Source organism: Musa acuminata, chromosome BXJ1-10 (genome assembly GCF_036884655.1).
Source record: "Musa acuminata AAA Group cultivar baxijiao chromosome BXJ1-10, Cavendish_Baxijiao_AAA, whole genome shotgun sequence".
NCBI lineage: Eukaryota > Viridiplantae > Streptophyta > Magnoliopsida > Zingiberales > Musaceae > Musa > Musa acuminata.
Genome location: NC_088336.1, coordinates 32,052,344 through 32,066,753, shown reverse-complemented (window position 1 = coordinate 32,066,753; position 14,410 = coordinate 32,052,344). Strand labels below are relative to the sequence as shown.

At 37.7% G+C, this 14,410-nt stretch overlaps 1 protein-coding gene, 3 non-coding genes and 1 pseudogene across 4 annotated transcripts; 1 reads left to right on the top strand and 4 right to left on the bottom strand.

Annotated features, from left to right (window-relative positions):
• The first annotated feature begins 319 nt into the window (after window positions 1-319).
• Window positions 320-3,891, top strand: LOC103969296 (BTB/POZ and MATH domain-containing protein 3-like; annotated as a pseudogene).
• A 1,070-nt stretch (window positions 3,892-4,961) lies between these two features.
• Window positions 4,962-5,035, bottom strand: TRNAV-CAC (transfer RNA valine (anticodon CAC)). Its single transcript has one exon. It is a non-coding gene; the product is annotated as a tRNA-Val (tRNA).
• A 2,590-nt stretch (window positions 5,036-7,625) lies between these two features.
• TRNAV-CAC (transfer RNA valine (anticodon CAC)) lies at window positions 7,626-7,699 on the bottom strand. The gene has a single exon. It is a non-coding gene; the product is annotated as a tRNA-Val (tRNA).
• A 2,514-nt stretch (window positions 7,700-10,213) lies between these two features.
• Window positions 10,214-10,287, bottom strand: TRNAV-CAC (transfer RNA valine (anticodon CAC)). Its single transcript has one exon. It is a non-coding gene; the product is annotated as a tRNA-Val (tRNA).
• A 788-nt stretch (window positions 10,288-11,075) lies between these two features.
• On the bottom strand, window positions 11,076-14,065 carry LOC103969295 (transcription factor bHLH115). The gene is made up of 6 exons (XM_009382790.3): window positions 13,828-14,065; window positions 13,576-13,744; window positions 12,724-12,789; window positions 12,054-12,131; window positions 11,792-11,954; window positions 11,076-11,569 (listed from the first exon to the last, which is right to left on the bottom strand). Exons 2-6 carry the CDS (start codon window positions 13,689-13,691, stop codon window positions 11,309-11,311), a joined length of 684 nt encoding a protein of 227 aa, XP_009381065.1. The 5' UTR covers window positions 13,692-13,744; window positions 13,828-14,065; the 3' UTR covers window positions 11,076-11,308.
• Between the last annotated feature and the right edge of the window lie 345 nt (window positions 14,066-14,410).

Genomic DNA, 14,410 nt, shown 5'->3' with positions numbered 1-14,410 from the left:
GCAGCATCAATTAGATTTGATTATGTGCCAGCGGGACATTTGAAATCTGGTCGAGTTTGTCTCGTAGTTCAACCTTCTATTTCGGACCCAAATCCATTGTGGCCAAACCAGGGTCGAAGTCTCTTTCCTTTTGGATCATCCGCTTCGAATTCTGTCTTGAGATTCGTGTTTTCACTTGATGGTGCGCTCAGAGGAGTCATGTGCGGTGATCAGGACGGGTTCGACTCCAGCGTGGTTGGAGGTGTTGCATCTTCCCTATTCATGACACATTTCGATTTCTGTTACGTTTCTTTCTCTACCTATAAATAATAAACCCCTCTCTCGCTTTGTCGGGGAGATTTCGATTGGGGTTAGGGTTCAAGAATCCTGGGATAGAGGGGGTTCTCGGAAACCCGGATCTGTGGGACGAGATGACGAAGGCCGTCCGTGGCCAGAGGGGCTGGTTCAGCGTGTCGCGGTCGAAGACGATGGGCGAGACGGTGAATGGGTAGCACCGGTACACCGTCATCGGGTTCTAGCTGACGAAGGGGATGGGCCCGGGTAAGTACGTGTCCAGCGACACCTTCGCGTGGGAGGCTACCAGTGAGCGGTCTACTTCTACAGCGACGGGAAGAGCCGCAAGGACAACTCCCGCTACGTGTCCGTGTTCATCACCCTGGCCAGCGAGGGGCCCAACGTGCGGTCGGTCTTCGAGATCACCATGATCGATCAGAGCGGCAAGGGCCGCCACAAGGTGCACAGTCATTTCAAGCGGTCGTTGGAGGGTGGGCGGAGACTGTGGTGAGTCCTGTTCTTGGCTCTGTCGAGATGGAAATGTGCCATCATGCTCAAAGAATCTTTCATTTCTTGTCTCTCTCATCTTGTCACATGAGGAATCGTATAGACGGGAATCTTTTCTCCTCGGACTATACCATCCATTTCTTGTTCCTGCCAGATAATGTCATAATTATTTCTTTTTTGTCCTGAATTATCTCACATCATGATATATTTGACCGGATATGAGGCTAGTAATGGGTGCCAACTTTCACCTCCTAGTTTGGAGACTAGAGACTTAATGGATTCTAATTTGTTTTCTTATACTTAGAGATAGTTTCTCTTCTTGTAATAGAAACAAACAGGGGGTAGGTTTAAATGAATTCCGGTGTTACATGTTTGATACTAAGAGAATCACTTTGAGCTTGATTTGTCAACTACCAAAAACAGATTAGCATGTATGATCATTTGTTTTATCAATTCTTTTGGCTGCTTTTTGCATTATTTTCTCTTCTTTAGATCTTATTCATTGATGTAGGCTTTCCCCTTCTCATTAGTGTTAGGTGTTCTAGTTGTGTTAACTATTTGTCTTTTTAACCAGGGGTTACAAGCGATTTTACAGAAGAACAGCCTTGGAATCATCAGAGTACCTCAATGATGATTGTCTGATAATGCATTGTACAGTGGGTGTTGTTAGAAACCGTACTGAATCACCAAACCAGTTTTCTGTTAATGTACCATCATCAGAATTGGGTCAGTGTCTAAAGGAGCTGTTGAAATCTGGCATTGGTTCTGACATAATTTTTCAGGTTGGTGATGAGACATTTCAAGCACACAAGCAGATTCTCGCTGCTCGTTCTTCAGTATTTAATGCCCAATTTTTTGGCCTTATTGGGAATCCTAATGTGGATAGAGTAGTTGTAGAGGATGTAGAACCTCCTGTTTTCAAGGTAATACACAGAAGCTTCCAAGTTTGCTCCCTGTATCATTTATTCAGAAACATTTAATAGCACATTGTGTTTATAGAGGAATATGACACTTGTGCTCTTAGAAGTTGTGGTACTTTCAAATAAACATCTGGATCATAATAGTCTTTTTTTCTGAATTGGATAGTGGAATGCAACATTGAATTGATTCCTTCATGTAACTACATATTTAGTTAAAAGGAAACGAAAATGCAACCATTACTACCACTTCATCTGCATACTTAAGATTCTTTTATATGCTACTCTTTTTCAAAGAGAAATAACCTCTCCTTTTTGGGTTGTGATTCACATTGCAGAAGATTTTGAGATTATCTTGGTCTGTAATCCCTTTGGCCTTTGCTCTTTTTGTTTTGGAAAGTACTTTTGTTTGCACTAATTTGTTTTATATAATTTAGTGACCAATATAATTAATGAGTCCTATTTCTTTCGGAATCTTGTTTCAATATGTTTAAAAGTTCAATAATTCTTGCTGAGTTCTGTCAATTAGGCTTAGTTGCGCTCAATGGCTATATTTATAGTGCTTGAGCTTTCTGAGCATGCGCAAGGTCAGCCTTTGGATACAAATTGTGTACTATGTTAATTTTTTTTTTTTTCAATTTCTTAGCCTTCTACATCCCAAGAATTGATTAACATTTACATGCTATGGATTGTTCTTGATATCTGATTATGGATGACCTAGCTCAATTTCCATTGCCTAAATTGATAGCATACTTCAAATTGAAAAAAGAAAATGCATAGTTTTGGACATTGTTGTCGAAAAATCTTGTAACAGAGAAGTAGCATGTTGTAACAAATTATTGTGAAAGAATAAGGTATGAACTTATGTTCCTAACAAATTCTTTCTTCTCATTTACCAAAGAAAAATATACTATTGATAGGGGCAATATTCATTGCACTATGAGACTTGACATATGGATGCCAGTCTATAAAAAAAAACAATAAAATAGGTGGATCCGATCAGCCATGTAGCATGAACCAAAATAATAAGGTATGTTCTTAATCACAAGCGATGAGGGATCCCATGCTTCTGACGTGATGTATGTTCTTTCCTTTCACGTCGGATATTTATTTGTATTGAGTATTGATTAACTTGTGCATTGGAGGGTTCTCTGCAGGAATGCTTCCAACAACTCTTTTCTCTTGCAGGAGGAAGCATAGAGGTTTGGTTCAAACTAGAGGTTTCATTATTGACCCTATATTCTCAAGTTCATGCCACTGGATGGTTCTTAAAGTGCGCTAAGTTTTGAAACTGGAGCTAGATTGGGTTGTCTTTGAAATTCAAATTGACCATTAACTTTTGGACTAACATTTTTGGTGCTAGGACCCAAAATGTTGCGGGAGAAAGTTGTCCTCCTGAATAGTCCTAGGCCTTGTTGTCCTTGAGCACTAGCCTGCTGTATTATGACTATCGGATCAAAACTGCCTTTCCTTGCCTTGGTGGATGCATCTGAATTGGCTCAAACTCCATGCAGTCGAAACCCAAGGTGTGTTTAGGTACTTGTTGAGACTTTCTTTGGATTAACTCAGTAGGTGCTGGCCCTCATGGGAAATGCTGCCGATAGACATTCCCTTTCTTTTGTAGTTAGTGTGGCTCATGGCTATGCAAAGTACAACACTTCATCAATTGCTACTATGCATTAGTTTGAACTGGCACTGATTGTTGCAGAGAACTCCAGGTCAACGGTGTTGGCAATCGATCTCCCCTCACCATGATCTCCATTGGAGAGTTTGATAGTCCATGATGCCCCCGACCGACCTTGCATGGATCTAAGGTGCAATTGGCAGATGCAATAAACTGCAAGTTCCTTACTCTGCTGCAGGCCATGCTTATTTTTATATACTCGGACAAGCTTCCTGATGTTCATGAGTTGACTAGTTCATTTTCAATGTACACATTCACAACAATGATACAACATTTATTTCTTGCAGCTGATAGATATGGTTTGGAATGAGATAAGAATGACAAGCATTTCTAATTTTCCAAAGTTTGTACACCCATCTTTTTGCAGCGGTGATGAAGACCGAAGGATTTAACTTCTTGGAAGCAATGTGTCCATCGATACTGGCAGAAGTTTTGGAAACTGTTGATGTTGTGGATGTTGACTCCGATCACAGGAACAGTAGCAGCACCGTGGGGATTTATTCCACAGACAGTCAACATACGAACTGGAGACGATGATTGTAGTTCTCAATTAAGATGAGACTTTTCAGAGACATTAACTGTTGTAGCATAGCTGAAAGGTTGGGTAAGTTTCAGCTTCTTCGTGTCGTTAGATGCAACGGCATGTGGCAAGCTTTTTGGACGATGTCATCACCCCTTTTTTTTGTTGTTGTTGTTATTTATAGATAATGTATATTACACAGGCTGTAGAACTTTACGGTTTTCTTGTTGTTTTTTGATGTTTGTTGTTGTGGTAATAGCAGGACATCTACACGGGCAGCCAATCCCTGGAGATTCTTCGAAGCTCGGAGTTCACACGACAGGACAGGTTACAATTTGTTTTGTCATTGAGTCGGTCCATTAGTATTATGGCTGTAAGAGTATATCTGCATATGCACAACGATCATGATAGTAAAACCGTGTGCAAGCACGGTTGTCCATACACGGTATTATGTATTATGTACTGGAGCTCCAGTACACCGTGACCAAGAGGGGGCCGGGCCATAAACCTAACTAGCATCAGTATTTAATTTCATGGCTGGCCTTTTGGTAATATCCTCCTTACATGTGTGTTTTAAGCAACCACAATCTGCATCATTTTCACCTTTGTTTAGAAAATAATAAAACTTCAATTCACAATGATCGACGATCAAATTTGGATGTACGTTTTACGTACGGTCCTAACTGATGGATTTAATTTTAGAAACACAAGGAATCCACGAGTGAAAAAGAGCTACAAATTGGAGTTGGGGGGTATAACTGAAGTAGAAAAAGGTGGCAAAGGCTTGGAGAGGAAGAGCAGGAATGATTTGATTATGGACGTATGTGAGGAGACAATCTATGATAGGACGGAGACGGTACTCAAATCCAATTTGCCTTCAAACCAGGACTGCAAATGCAATGTGCAATGTTGTAGTCATCAATCTGTATTTTTTATTTTTATTTTAATTTACATCATTGTTGATAAAAAAAAAATCATAATGATTACATATAATAGGTTCCATTGGGATGGGCAGCTAGAAATAAAATATATAACAAATATTAAATATCAAATAAACATATGTCTGAGCCCGGGTTCGAACCGGGGACCTCTAGTGTGTGAGACTAGCGTGATAACCAACTACACTACCCAGACAGTTTTGACTTTTAATTTCTTTAATAAATTAAAAATGTGTATTTATTTATTTTATTATATCAATAAAGTAAAAGGATATTTGAGAAAATAAACTGAAATTTTAAATAGATAGATATAAATATATCAATAAAGTAAAAGGATATTTGAGAAAATAAACTGAAATTTTAAATAGATAGATATAAACATATCAATAAAGTAAAAGGATATTTGAGAAAATAAACTGAAATTTTAAATAGATAGATATAAATATATCAATAAAGTAAAAGGATATTTAAAAATTTTGCAAATATCAAAATTTTTCGAGATCAAAGCTTGCCCCGGGACTGTTTCACCACACAAATTATACATAAATAGATAGATATAAATATATATAATTAATAAGAGAAAGTTCACTCTCCGTTTGTCCTGAGGTTATTCACCCATGTTCACATGACAACCACATAAATAAACCAACAATACTGACCAAGAGAAAATATTTTATTTATATTATAACATATTTTCATGGATCTAATCTATCAAGATTAGTTACTATTTATCCATGATTTTTTTTATTTTAATCCTAATTTAAACATAAAGAGACCTAGTCAATTACCTCATTCGACTCTCGTCTTTATGTAAGTCAATGCCTTGACAAACGCCCGAGTTATCCTATTGATCATCTTCGAATTCTTACACATCCGATCAAGAATCCAATCAGGTTGATCGAGACGTTATCGATAATTCCACTATCAATGATCTTTCTTTTAAAAAAAAAAATCATAGTCTCATTATGTATAATGGTAACCACATTGGCTTTCTCAATAACAGCCCCACCGTAATTTCTTTCTTCTTAAACCAACTCATATTATGATTGATGTCTAAGAATTGGCCACATCCTTCTTCACCTCTTGCCCTAAGATTGTATGTGATATAAGATTAATCGATGACTCATAATTCAAGAGTTGTTCGACTCCTATTATTTCCTTTAGATATAATAGAATCCGAAATGACCAATCCTCGAACCCATAAACAAAAGCTAAGACTTAAAGATCGAGACCTAATTAAAATTGCTCCTACTCTCGAACAATCTAAATAATAATCGATGTCTCATATTCTTACTAACAACTATCAATGATTTCTATCGTCTTTTCAATTGGCATTATCTGATCAACCTCAGAGTTCACGCAACAATTTCAAGAAAGCACTGTCATCGGTAGCCTGCTTTTTGATGATTCTTCTCGGAGCTCATGAGACTTTGTTGGAAAACCAAAGATCTTCCCCTAGGAACCAATTTTTTAAAGATCTACACAGCTAAGGAAGGGTAAAGCCTTCAAAAAAGAGAACCAATAAACGAAAACTAAAATCATCACTTGTTTTGATGATTATAATATGTTCTCGGAAGCTAGAAGGGTTCTTGAATCAAGCAAAGAAATCATGTCCGATCAAGAACTCGCTCATAAGAGGCCTTCGAAGAGGTATCGGAGCGATCACAAGAAATGTAGAATTGACAATGGAGCATACCAATTTGGATTTCGTGATCATTGCATCAGTGAAAGAGGGCTTCTATGAAAGGTGAAGATGACGTTGTGCGATGGATCGAAGACGGCCAAATCTTCGAGCCCTTCACCTTCTTTACAGCCTTTTGCCGGATGCGAAGTGGGCGACTAACTTGCCTTTAAAAAGATTGATCAAATACTTCTTTTTGGCAAATTCTCGAAAAAAGTCATTGCTTTTCAATTTTTACATAAAATATTTTTTTAAATAATTATTTTATCTTTGTCAATCACCACACTCCATCGTGTCTTCGCCATGTCGATCTTTCTGTACTTGGTAGGCAATGTCAATTGTTTCCCCCCTAGATCGCTTGCGCCTCCGTGTATAGGCTATTATCCTCGATTATCCCCCACTCTTTTCATCGTCACATGTGCCTTCACACATAGGCTAATAACGTTGAAGACCCCCTCCCCTCTACTCGTTGTGTATGCTTCTACATGCAGGTTGAGCTCGGCGACTGCTCCCTCCCTTCCTTTGGTCACTTGTGCTTTAGCACATGAGCTGAGAGGCAACGTCGATCACACGCCTCTTAGTTAGCTCGTGCCTCCGCACATAGGTTAGCAAGATCGATTACCCCCTCTCCTGCCCCCTTAGCGTAAGGGTCGATAAGTTATGTAGCCAAGCATGGGCAAAGGTAGGGTTAGGGTCGAGGTTGAGAAAATTTTTTTGTCAACATTATGGAGCAAAATGCTCTTTCAAGATAGTCAAAGGTTGCATAAAATTTTCAAATTTATAGTGCTACGTGGCAAAAATATAACATCAGGGAAACTTTTTAAAAAAAAATACTATACTTTACTCTTTCAAGTGTATCATCGACTTACACTCTTATGATTTGGCTCAATTGATGGGCCGAAGTAGATCTAAGGGCCCGATATCATATGTGAAATGTACTCATCAGTATGTATTTTAATTTAAAATTTATATTATTATTGATAAAAAAATTAACATAATATTAAAGTGAAAAAGTTAAATCTACATATAATAGATTCCCATTGGAATGGAAATCTACAAATAATATACATACCGAATACTTGTAACTTGAAACTAAATTAACATGTGTCTGAGCCCGGGTTCGAACCGGGGACCTCTAGTGTGTGAGACTAGCGTGATAACCAACTACACCACCCAGACATTATTGACTTTTAATTTCTTTGATAATTATATTTATTTAGTTTATGATATCAATAAATAAAAAGGATATTAGGGAAAATAAACTAAAGAAAAAACAAAGAATCGAAATGCTTTTCGTTTGGCAAAAGACATGATCTTAACGCTCAAAATTGAGAAATTAGGACATAATTATGATTTATTATTATTATAGTAAAGTTTCAGCTTAGAAATAAGATCACCGGGAAAGAGGTGGCTCCGTTTGTTACTTCTTCCCACGTTATACTCAAGACTTACTAATACATATTACAAAAAGAAAAAAAAAATCACACATAGCAACATTCTACTTGAATGCCCATTAAAAAAAAAAAGAAATAGACTTGTGGTTTAAAAATTTTATAAATATTAAAATTTTTCGATATCAGAGCCTGCCGCGTAACTGTTTCACCACACAAATTACGCATAGATAGATAGATATAAACATATATAATTAATAAGAGGAAGTTCACTCTCCGTTTGTCCCATGGCTATTCACCCATGTTTACATGACAGCCACATAAATAAAACAATAATTCTGACCCAAGAGAGAATATTTTATTTATATTATAATATATTTTTATGAGTTTAATCTATCAAGATGAGTTACTATTTACCTGAGACTTTATTTTTTATTTTAATCCTAATTTGAACATAAGAGACCTAGTCAATTACATTCATTTGACTCTGGTCTTTATGCAAGTCGACGCCTTAAAAAAAACACTCGAGTTATCTTTTCGATCATCTTCTGACTCTTACACATGCGATTAAGTTGATCGAAATATCATCAATAATTCCACTATCAATTATCTTTCTTTTAAAAAAAATCATAGTCCTATTATGTATATGTCGTGATTTCTTTCTTTTTAAACCAACTCATATTATGATTGATGGCTTGGCATGAATTGGCTACATCATTCTTCACCTCTTGCCCTAAGATTGTACGTAACATAAGATCAATTGATGACTCATAATTCAAGAGTTGTTTGACTCTTATTATTTTCTTTGGATATGATGGAAACTGGAATAACCAATCCCCAAACCCATAAACAGAAACTAAGACTTAGAGATCGAGACCTAATTAAAATTGCTCCTACTCTCGAACAATCTGAATAATACTTGATGTCTCTCGTTCTTGTTAACAGCTATCAATGATTTCTGTCATCTTTTCAAGTGGCATTATCTGATCAACCTCATAGTTCACACAACAATTTGAAGAAAGCATTGTCGTCGGTAGCCTTACACTCGCTTTTTGATGATTCTCCTCGAAACTCATGGGACTTTGATGGAAAACCAAAGATCTTCCCCCAAGAACCAATCTTTTAAGGATCTACATAGCTAAGGAAGAGTAAAGCCTTCAAAAAAGAGAAAACCAGCAAACAAAAACCAAAATCATCACTAGTTTTGATGATTACAAGCTGTTCTTGGAAGCTAGGAGGGTTTTTTAATCTAAGCGAGGAAACCATGCCCAATCAAGAACTCACTCTTAAGAGGCCTTTGAAGAGGCATCAGGACGATCACAAGAAATATAGAATTGATAGAATTGACAAAGGAGCATACCAAATTGGATTATGTGATCGTTCCATCAGCGAAAGAGGGCTTCCGTGAAAGGTAAAGACTACGTTGCGTGATGGATCGAAGATGGCCAAATCTTCGAGCCCTTCGCCTTCTTTATAGCCTTTTGCCGGATGCAAAGCGGGCGAATAACTTGCCTTTAAAAAGATTGATCAAATGCTTCTTTTTGGTGAAGTCTCAAAAAATATCACTACATTTCGATTTTTATATGAAGTAATTTTTTTAAAATAATTATTTTATCCTTGTCGATCACCACACTCCACCCCTCTACTCATAACATAAGTTTCTGCATGTAGGTTGGGCTCAACGACCACTCTCCCCCCTCCTTTGGTCACCTGTGCTTTCATGCACGAGCTAGGAGGTAATGTTGATCGCATACCCCCTAATTAGCTTGTGCCTCCTCATATAGGTTAGCAATGTCGATCGTCCTCTCTCCTTCCTTGGTCACTTGCGCCTTAGCGTAAGGGTCGACATGTTATGTGGCCAAACATAGGCAAAGGCGAGGTTAGGGTCGAGGCTACAAATTTTTTTTTTTCAAAGTTACATGCTTTGAACGTAGTAAGGCCGTAGAAAATTTTCAAACTTAGAGTGTTGTGTGAGAAAAACATACCATTACAGATTTTTTTAAAAAATATTACCAGACTTCCTTTACTCTTTCAAGTGTAGCATCGATTTACTCTCTTATGATTGGACCCAACTAGTGGGCCGAAGTAGATCCATATTAGGGCCCGATATTATGTACGTACAATGCATTTACATCTTGTGCAATGTACTCATTAAAATTTACATATTTATATTATTGTTGATAAAAAATTAACATGATATTAAAGTGAAAATGTTAGATTTACATATAATAGGTTCCATGGGATGGGAATCTAGAAATAAAATATATAACAAATATTTAAAACTTTAAATCAATTTAAAATATGTCTGAGCCCGGGTTCGAACCGGGGACCTCTAGTGTGTGAGACTAGCGTGATAACCAACTACACCACCCAGACATGTTCGTATTTCCACTACATTCTTTTATATTTAATAATTAAATATTAAATATATTTACTTTATCATAGCAATAAAATAAAAGGATATTTGAGAAAACAAACTGAAAAAAGAACACAGAATTGAAATGCTTTTGGTTTGACAAAAGACATGATCTTAACGCTAAAGAAAATGAGAAATTGGGTCATAATTATGATTTATTGTTATTGTTGTAAAGTTGCAGCATAGGAATCAGGTCACGGCACCCTACTTGGATGAAAGAAGCTGCTTCTTATGTTACTTCCTCCCACATTGTATGTATGTATGATGGCAAGTAGAGGTACTCTTGTCTCTCCTAGTTGATCATCTTTCAATGAGATTTTGCAGATGTCAGTTGAAGTGTCCAACTTCCACAGATCCAAAAAGGTGTTAGGGAAACAGAAACCAAAGACAAAATATATACCTCAATCAGCAGCTTAATTGAGTAAGAGCCCACATTGTTACTGAAACTTAACAACAAGTGGAATATGCTGCTCTTTTCACCCTATTTTACAAACTAGATAGCTGCATAATATATATATATATATATATATATATATATATATATATATATATATATATATATATATATATATATATATATATATATATATATATATATATTTCATAGTTAAAGATCTAGGCCAGCTCATAATCCATGCAAAACTTTGGAAAGTGTTTTCTCTGTTGTACAGGCATCATCAGTACTTTTATCATCTTTGAGTAGTCAACTTTCTGATGCTTGCAACAAAGCAGAATGGTGCTCGAAAGAGGCAAAACCTGGAGGCACATTAGGTTAAATTCCAGAAACAAGACTATGGCATGTTCCATCTTCATAAGATCTTTAATTTTGTTATAGTTTCATAGGATCCCAAAGCTTGAGTGGGACTCGGAAACTCTTACAAAACCAATAAATTACTAACAGCATTTTGGATAAGTTGACAGTGGCGACCAATAGAAGCTAAATGATGAGGAATTTTGATGCAAGGATAACGGAGAAGATGACTAAGCAACAGGTGGCCTTAGCACATGATCCTGAGAAGTATCCAAAGCTGCAGGAGGTATCCATTGCCACATGTCCGCCGGCAGGTAGTTTGGGTATGGGATGGTTTTGCTGTAAGCTGCAATTGATGCTGCATGAAGTGTTGCGGCACTAGGTTCAGTAATGAACTGAGGTGCAATTCTAATGGCTTTAAGCATCTGTTCGATCTGCTCCTTCTCAGCCTTCAGCCTCAGTTTCTCATCCCGTAGTTCCAATTTCTCTGCCTGCGAGGCATGCCAACCAAGCAAAAGGCATCAGGAACTTGCATGGTTGAAAGAAACATGTTCACGGTATTTGATACCAACTAAATAAACCATGTTATAGAATTGATGATCATCGTGGTGACTCTAAATAAATTGCAATCCTAAATTTTGCATATCTGTTCAACCAAGTAGAACAGAAAGCTCCATAAAGAGAGATGAATATAATAATACATCATTGCTTACCTTCAGATTCTTTATGGCATCCTGGAGTGCTTCATTTGACTCTCTAAACTTCTTTGCTTCAAGACGTAATTGGTTCAGAAGACGAGTGGCATCACTCAAAATGGCAAATTTGTCAGTCTTAGGAGGCTTTCCAGGATCCATTATGGAGCACAAGTCCGTAAACCTGTGTAACATCATTAATCAGAGTTCGAGTATAACGAGGTACTCACAAACAGGCTGTTTTGCAAGTACATGTCAACAAGTGCAAATTGGTTAAACATGCCTGTCATTGAGTCTATCTCTTCGCATTTTCTCACGGCAAGCCTTTGTACCTGGTGGAGCACATGACTCCACACGGGTTCTGCAGAACAAAAAGAAGAGGAAGTACTCACATCAGAATGTCTTCTAGAAGAATGAAAAATCCTTGTGAAGCATGCAAATCTCCGAGCTTATTCACAAACTACAGACTTCAGTATGGTGGTCAATTTTGAGATTATGTATATTTGTTTCACATCCTCCTCTACAACTAATTTAAGATCAAACACTCAGAGAAAGCACTAGTCCTTAATACACTAAATAAAAGAAATACCATGGCATTGAACACTGGGAAGACCATAGAATAGCATAACCACAAAAAGTATGTGTAAAAGCAAACAGATGAAGCATTTTTTGCTTTACCAGAAGGAGTTGCATGCATGTATTCCACATAATGTTCCAAGGCACACTGATCACCATAAAAATGTTTTTTTTTTTAAACAAAAAGCACTAGTCAAGCTTAACAATAAACATGGAGAAGTTTCGCTGAATAATAGTTCTCTGTGGTGAGAGCCAAAAGTCAAAATAAAATCCTAATTCATGAAAAACATATGATTTTCTTAACACATTTGCCCTAAGCGGAACTGAAAAACTGATCTGCTCATGAATACTCAACAGAAACGAAAGTTGCTTCATACCTTTTCTTTAGGGAACCATTTGGACAGTTGTCCTCATTGTGCAAAACACCGAACCCAAGCATTGTGCTGCACATGATACACCAGAATAAGAAACACCAAACCAAAGATGACTTCGAGATATAGTTATTGATAAAGATTTTCAATTAGATTACTAGTAACTCAAAAAATCTAAAAGAACCTAATATGTTTATAAACTTTACCATCCCCTCTCGTGTGCAAGCCGGTTTAAGCTTGATAAATGGGTTTGATGTTACGAGCTATATAGAGGAAAGGACATTGCATAAGTACTGATCAAACACCAGGCAAACTAAAGAGGGGCAAATTCAGGATTCAAAATTATGACCTACTTTGGTACCATGATAAAACTTTGGATTGGGCTACCAATATATTTATAAGCCTCAATAGTAATATTTCAATAAAAACATGCACTCAAGATTTATGAGAATGTTGGCTCCTAAAATCTCATACATCCAAGTAAATCAACTTACTCAATTGTCACTCATAAGCCAGATAATATAACAAAATAAACATGAATTGAGAGATCAAATGCAGTGCAGCCTCCCATGTCAATTGAACAGAATGCAATTAATTGCTTAATCAGATGATGGAGACCAACTGAATAAACTGGATCAGACAGCTGCCAGACCTCAACAAAGAACATAGGGCTCTACCATATCAATCCGACTAAAGAACGTGATATCGGTTCTTCTGCAGAGAGAGCCTACTTGATCTAAATGCCGATGCCACTATCTATAATCGAACCAATTAAAAGAGTAGTTCACGACAATGTCTGGTTAAGTAACCTAAATCATACTCATTTAACGTGGAGACAGAGGGCTAAAAAAAGATCACCTCGAAGCCGAGGGATCGTCGATGACCCGAGCGTCCCAGATGAAATCAGAGGCGTAAGAGTCGCCGCCGACGATCCCGCCGTAGTCGAAAAGCCACTCCCCAGGATTCGAGCCCATCTTCCCCTGATCGCCTCGCCAAAAATTCACCAAAAAAATCCAAAAAAAAAAGGCTGCAAAAGTACAACACGATCGAGGAGCAAAAGCGTCAGACGAAGCGGAAGAATCCGAGAAACCGAGCAACTCGACAACTTACTGCTTGCCGCTGATCTCGTCAGTCTTTCCTTTCTCCTCTCCGACGTGGTCGTTACCTTTAATTGGTAGCAGCTGAAGGTGTGACGTGTCCCTGTGGTTCAAGATATCTACCCAGTACCTTCGCCAAAGATTAGATGACCGCATGCTTTCGTCATCCCTAGACAAGAGGAAACAAACTACTCCGGCGGAACATTTGAACCAGTGGATTAGATTGATTCGAGTTAATTAAAGTGGTTAAGCACCCCTTGGGTCCCTGACGAGGCAACCGTGTCGCGGTCGTACCGCCTTTGGAGGCGCCAAGGAGCGCCGCTTGCTTATTATAGTGTTGTATATGTGAATAAACTAACGGCTTGCAAAACCCATGATTCATGTCGAGCATTAATAAACGGCCAGCAATTAATCAAAAAGACGGCAAAATGGAGATATTTGCTTTTGTTACCTATTGTGGGCCCAGCATCCCTGTCACGTTAGGCTTTCTCGGAGAAGGTGGGTTTGGGAGTGTGGATGACACGAAGAGTGGCTTCGCGTGGCTTGCACATTGTTAGTATGATGTCCAGGTTGATGTTTACTACCTGCTACTACTA